Raw genomic sequence first — 6,384 nt, 5'->3', positions numbered from 1 at the left:
CTGTCTTAAAGTCAAAGTGAGAGAAATGATGGTGAAATTTTGATTGTAAATAAAATAAAAAAAAGGCGACGACATTTGAACTCTTTTTTTCTTCATATGAAACAAAAAGAAAAACACTGTAGTTTCTGTTTTGAGTGATAGTTATGTAAACATGAATTTAAAAGTTGCTTTTTTTAATAAATAAATAAAAAAGGTGAAAGTGTTGTGGTATGAATATATATTTTGGCAAAAGGAATGTTGAGAAGGGAAGTTTGTAGAGTGGAAAGGAAACCTATTCATAAAGACATTAATGGTGTTGAGTGGCATGTGTTGTATTATGTTTAGGTGAGTTATGAAAACATGAGGGTACACATTCTTTCTGGTTATGGAAAAAAAAAAGGCACTTTATTAAATACAATGTCACATTTGATGACTGCATTCCTTTTGCTTAGCTCATTTCCCATGTCATGCCAATTATTGACAACCCATGTCTTTCATCATTTATGCTTTTAGTTTGAGGTTAAGAATTGAATTTTAAGATTAATTTAATTTTACAGAACTAATTTATTATACCAATGAATGAGTGGTCTGATAAGAAACAAAACAATATATCAAACAAATAATAAATATTTTGATAATAAAGAATATAATAAATAAAACAAATACGATATTTTGTTAGAACAGATTTTAACTCAGTTTTAACTATGATATTAAGATTAGATTTTAAATTTAATTCAATTTTTGAAAACTGATTTGTATTCCGTTATACATTTCAAATTGATTTCGATGTAGAATTTTATGTACAAAGTAAGAATAAGATTTCGACTTTATAAAGGATTTGTTCATTAACCAGGTTTGTTCTTTGTACTTGTTAGGTAATTATTTGAGGTTTGAAGTATGGTGGGGAATACATGTTTTGTTCACTGAGGAAGAAGGTTAACTTCTATTATTTCATTTGAGTTCATCATTTTCGTTGTTTTCATGCGAGAGATGGAATCTCGTAGACAAGCTCACATGGACCAAATGCATGCCAGATCGGTATGTATCCGATTCTGATTCATTTAACTTTTTTTTTAAGAGATTTTAACTTAATCAATCACTTTTTCTTAATACTGTACATATTTTTGTTTCCATATTCATGGTAACTTGGAAGAAAAATCTTTTTATATAATGATATGTAATGATAAAATGTAGCGTATAATAAGTTTATTACTTTTTATGATAGTTATCTTGTAAATCATAATACAATTTTGTATTCTTAATTATTCAACAATGTAAATATTTTACATTGGAAAAATTTTGAAAATTTAATAAAACGCACTTTATTAAAACATTAAATTTTCTTAAAAGATTGTACGAAAAATAGAAAAATTATTTTATTTATAATTTTTCCCATAAACTTTGATTAAGTTTTCATACTTCAAAGTGAACTCAAATTTGTACATGATAATGACTACAAAAGTTAGAAAATTACTATTTTGAATTTAAATTATGAGAGATGACTCTTATCTCTTTAAAAGTCTTTGATGACATCAAAGAATAATAAAGAGCTCAAAACATTAGTTTTTTTTTTTTTTATTGAAATGAAGAACTTCAATTAATAGAATGAAATTTAGAGTGGAAAGAAGGGCGAAAATAAATTCAAACTAGAGGAACTTAAGACTACCAATCTAGGAACTGAAAATATACCTTTCTTTAAGGAAGAAGAATAAGATATTATCTTACTTCTCTCTTTGATTGTGAAGGAGTGAAGCAGAATATTTGGAGGAGTTTTTATTCTGACGGTCAACAAAAAGTTAATTTAAATAAAAATGCATTCTCTATTCTCTGGATTTATAGCTTAGACTTATTTTCCTTTCATTTAGATGCATAAAATATTAAGTCTGTCTTTTCAAAGTGTGATAAAGAAGAGTGAGGTCAACATAGTTCTTTCTCTCATTTATTTTTAGAAGCAAACCAGATATGTTTGACACATTTTCCTCTCTTCCAACCTCACGCACAGTGAAACTTGAGAAGCAAAGGCACATACACAGTGCCGAAAAAATAGCTCAAATAAAACTAATCCTTATAGATAGAAATAAAAATGCTTTGTAAAATGTTTTATTGTCCTAAACATCAAGCAACCTTCAAAATCGTCTTAATTATTGGCACACAGATGCGTAGATATCACCAGTACTAGAACAGTAGAACCTAATTTTCCAGTCCTACGGCATCATTCTCAACCCATTAATAAGAACAACAATATTCACAGAAACAATTTTTTTTCCTACGGGACGAGCTTACGTAAAATTGCTCACAACATATTTCCGGAATATCCCAAACAAACGTTATCTTTAACCTCGTATTAACAATGTAAATGAGTTTTACCAAATAAGCTGTTGTACAAGAACAAGATCACATGGCCTCATCAATCCTTCAGAGAACCTGTGTTAGCTGGTTTCTGAAAGAATCTTACAACCGGCGTCCCATCAGCATCATCGTTTCCTGCTCTCCAGGCACGATCTTTTTTCCTCTGCGGTTTTTTATGATGTTTATGAGATGCCTTGGGCTTCTTAAGAGTCGTACTTTTTGGAGCAAGTCCATTAGCTATGTCGAATGAACTGAGGTCATCCAATACATGCTCAAGATTTGGTGCAAGACCACTCTCGACATCTGAAGAATCTTCAATATCAGACGAATCTGATGCATGCAAGTCAACTGAGTCATGTGCGGTGGGATCTTCCAAAGCTTGTTCCTCTTCTGATGTACCTGGAGGCATTTCATAGTGAGGCAGCTTCCCATCAATGTAATCTTTCAGTATCTGACGGGTGGCCCTAGTTTCATCAGGAAGTCCACTAGAAGCAACATACCCACGGGAAGCACAGTATGCTCTTAAAAGTTCAGATGCTAGAGGGGGACGGGATTGGGACTCATATGGCTTAGGTTTAGGAAGCCTTATCTTATAAATCTGTTCGATGACATGTCTTGGGACTCTATCAGCCACAACTTGGACAGATTCCCGGTGTTCAGTCATCCTATCAATTGGCAACACCCCACAAGCAATCATCTCATATCTTGAGCTAGAGAAAGATGGAAAAACTAATCCAGGACAATCACAGAGGGTCAGCTTATCAGAGATAATTAATGTCTGAAAGTGCTTTGTTTTCCCAGGGGTGGAGGTGACACCAGTCCGTTTTTCACCAACCAGAGCATTGATAGTTGAACTTTTCCCCACATTAGGATATCCAACAAATCCCACTACTACATTACTCGATGATGAACTGCCGGCAGTATTTTCAGCAGGTGATTTAATGTTAGATGGCCCTGCACCGGAGGTGCCTGAATTCCTCCTGTTCACTATCTGTTCTGCTTCTGATTGCAGGCGGGCCAATAGCTCGTCCCTTCCGTATATCTTTGTGTCTGGGCTATTAGTTCTCCCTGTGTTATCATCATCCCATGATGAACCAAGATTTTTTCCTTCCAGGGCTGCTGTGGCAGCTTTAGCGGACCAGAAGATGAAGAGAATATCATGAGCTCGAAAATACTCTGCCCATTTATCTCTACAAAAAAGAAAAGAAATACAGGACAAATAATGAGGCAAGATACAACCAAGGCCAATGATTTGATGCTGTATAAACCTCATCGTGGAATGAGACATTCAGACCTGATAGAAGCAGGCAAAAGATCTGCCTTATTAACCAGAAGCAATGTGCGTTTATGTTCATCAACCTCCCGTGCATAAGCCTGTCTCAAAGAAATCGGTGCAACACAAATCATGCTTGGCTCATGCGATAGTGATTCTTAAAAGAAATAAATAAAGATAAGGGTTCATAGTAGGCTATACAAACATACAATGTCTAATCAAATCTATCTCATTACTGCTTGCCATAATTTTATGGAGATTAAGTTAATATTTTTTAGAGAATAGAAGTGGTAACTCTGAAAGGATGCTTTGACTGTTCTGAACTCATTACACAAGAATACCCAGTCCAAAATCTTCCACTATTTGCTTCAAACCTAACCACCTCTAGTGTTGTCAAGTTAGCATTTAGTTATTAAGAAAGAAAAAAACATCTCACCTCAAGGTCTGGGCACCGATAAAACAAAGGATCTCGGGAATCGACAACCATAACAAGCTGACAAAAAAGCATGAAAGGATCGTCAACTTTAACATTTCATGCACTTCCAAAAAAAGGGAAATATATAAAAAGCAAAACATAATTGATACTTCAATACACATACAAATCCATTAACTGATAAATATATATATATATATATATATATATATATATATATATATATATATATATATATATATATATATATATATATATATATATATATATATATATATATATATATATATATATTGATAGGAAGAAAAAAATGATTGTACATCTAAGGAGGAATAAGAAGTAGACTGATATCCACTGTCCCCGGTTTCCTACTAGAGCTTTTCTTTCTTTTTTTCATAGTATTAGAAAGATGCAAAATAAGATTGTTTCGAACACTTTTCAATTTGCAGCTAATGATGCAACTCCAACTTGTTTAGCCGTTTTCCCTTATTTTTTTGTTTGAATAAAAGGCCAAATGAAAGATAAGGCCAGTAAGAAATGGAATCAATGAAACCAGTATAGTTAAACAGGAAATAATAACAAAGGATCACAAAGTGTTGTGGAACTCCTTCTGCATCTATTAATATGCTACTGACGATCATCTTAAGCAGAGCAGAGCTCCATTATTTGTTATCATATCAATATACTGTTTTCTTTCCAACAAACGAAATGACATTAGGGAATTGAGATGGAACTCACCAACATAGAAACAAGAACATGACAGACTAGACTTATTTACTTCAACAACATAAAGTGTTGCATGTGTAAGAAGACGCAATTGTTTTGCAATCATATTCATAAAAAGGAGAAACATGCTTATCTTCATTGTGTACAATCCAAGTAACTAGGCCATTATCAGTCATTCCAGCATAACATAATCAGACTATTCATCAACCAATAAAACTTCAAAAAGGATACGAACTCACCAGATCACTACGCTCAACAACACGCCAGAGCTGTCTCCAGATGTCAAGATTCTTCTCAAAAGGTGTAAGGACAAGCTTCTTGTTCTCCTCAAGCCTAAAACACCGCCAAAACACAAACTAAAATTGTCTAAATCCTTTAATAACGCTAGCAATATTACAAAGATGAAAATTACATCCGTAATCCCAGAACATGCAAAAAACCTAGTTTCCATAATTTAGTCTAGAAATCCGATTCATAGCCTAATATCCGGACAAGCCTAAACCAACTACAACTAACCTCGCTAAACTGCGACGCCAAACCAAAAAAGCTTGCGTTTCGCTGTCGTGAAGCTCCTCGGGGGACATGTCGGGCGTCCACAGCGGCCGGCGCGGAACTCGGAGGCTGCTGGCGTGGAGCGCCTCCTCCTGCTTCCTCGTTTCTTCAGGCGTCATTTCGGCAGGGTCCCTACTCTCACAGAAGGATTAAAGTCACAGAGCATTCGCGGAAAGAAGGGGGTGGCGCGTGAGTGCCGAAGGAAGAGAAAGAAGACTCACAGGCTGATGATGGTGGTGGAGGCGACGGCGTGTTCGGGGAGAGATTCGAGGGATTGTTCGATGACGGCGTCGATGTCGGAGACTTCGGTGAAGGATTCGAGAACCTTCTTTTTGTAGAAGCGAGACTTATCCTTGCTCTGTTGAATCATCTGATTGTGCTGCTTCACCAGGGCTCGACCTAGCCCCGTTTTCTGGTTCTCGTTCTTCTTTCCCATGGCTTCCACGCAGTGCTTTTTCTCCTTCCTCTTTCTGTTTCTTTGCTTTTCGCTTTCTGCTTCCGCTATGCTACCATGGCTGGTTTCGTATTTAGGGTTCGGATTTGTTGCAACGAAGAGGTGCCGTGACCCGGCCCCGCCCGGTTTATTTAGCCCGTTAAACCGACCACATATGTAATCAATACTTCTATCTATAACCATACGTAGTAGAATATAAATTATTCAGATAGAAATGAAGATGAGAATAAATAAAATTTTCATAAACGATATGTAATAATTAGATAATTCATTAAAAGAAAAAACAACACTTTACTAAAAGTTAGATTTACTTAAATATTAAAAATTATTTAAATGTTTATCATCTACTTAAAATGTTTGTTTCCTGGTATCTTTTTATAGTATACTCATCCATTATTTAGTGCGAGCATGTTTGGTTTTGTAAAATAATATTATATAAAAATGAATAAAAAAAACTAAGAATATAAATAAAGGCTGAAATAAAGTTTAAAGTGAAATTTTATTATGAATATGAGTATTAGTAAAATAAAATTTTAGAGAAACATAAAAATAAATCATTTTATAAAGTACCTAAATTTAAATTAATTAATTTTATGTGTAATAAGCAAATGAAGTTGC

At 34.3% G+C, this 6,384-nt stretch overlaps 1 protein-coding gene across 1 annotated transcript; it reads right to left on the bottom strand.

The window, feature by feature from the left end:
- Positions 1-2,094: 2,094 nt before the first annotated feature.
- On the bottom strand, positions 2,095-5,948 carry LOC106756497 (GTPase LSG1-2). The gene is made up of 6 exons (XM_014638956.2): positions 5,534-5,948; positions 5,277-5,444; positions 5,000-5,093; positions 4,038-4,094; positions 3,623-3,702; positions 2,095-3,518 (listed from the first exon to the last, which is right to left on the bottom strand). Exons 1-6 carry the CDS (start codon positions 5,746-5,748, stop codon positions 2,387-2,389), a joined length of 1,746 nt encoding a protein of 581 aa, XP_014494442.1. The 5' UTR covers positions 5,749-5,948; the 3' UTR covers positions 2,095-2,386.
- Between the last annotated feature and the right edge of the window lie 436 nt (positions 5,949-6,384).

Source organism: Vigna radiata, chromosome 2 (genome assembly GCF_000741045.1).
Source record: "Vigna radiata var. radiata cultivar VC1973A chromosome 2, Vradiata_ver6, whole genome shotgun sequence".
Taxonomy (NCBI): Eukaryota; Viridiplantae; Streptophyta; class Magnoliopsida; order Fabales; family Fabaceae; genus Vigna; species Vigna radiata.
The sequence above is the reverse complement of the archived record's forward strand: the minus strand, read 5'-3'. Positions and strand labels throughout refer to the sequence as shown.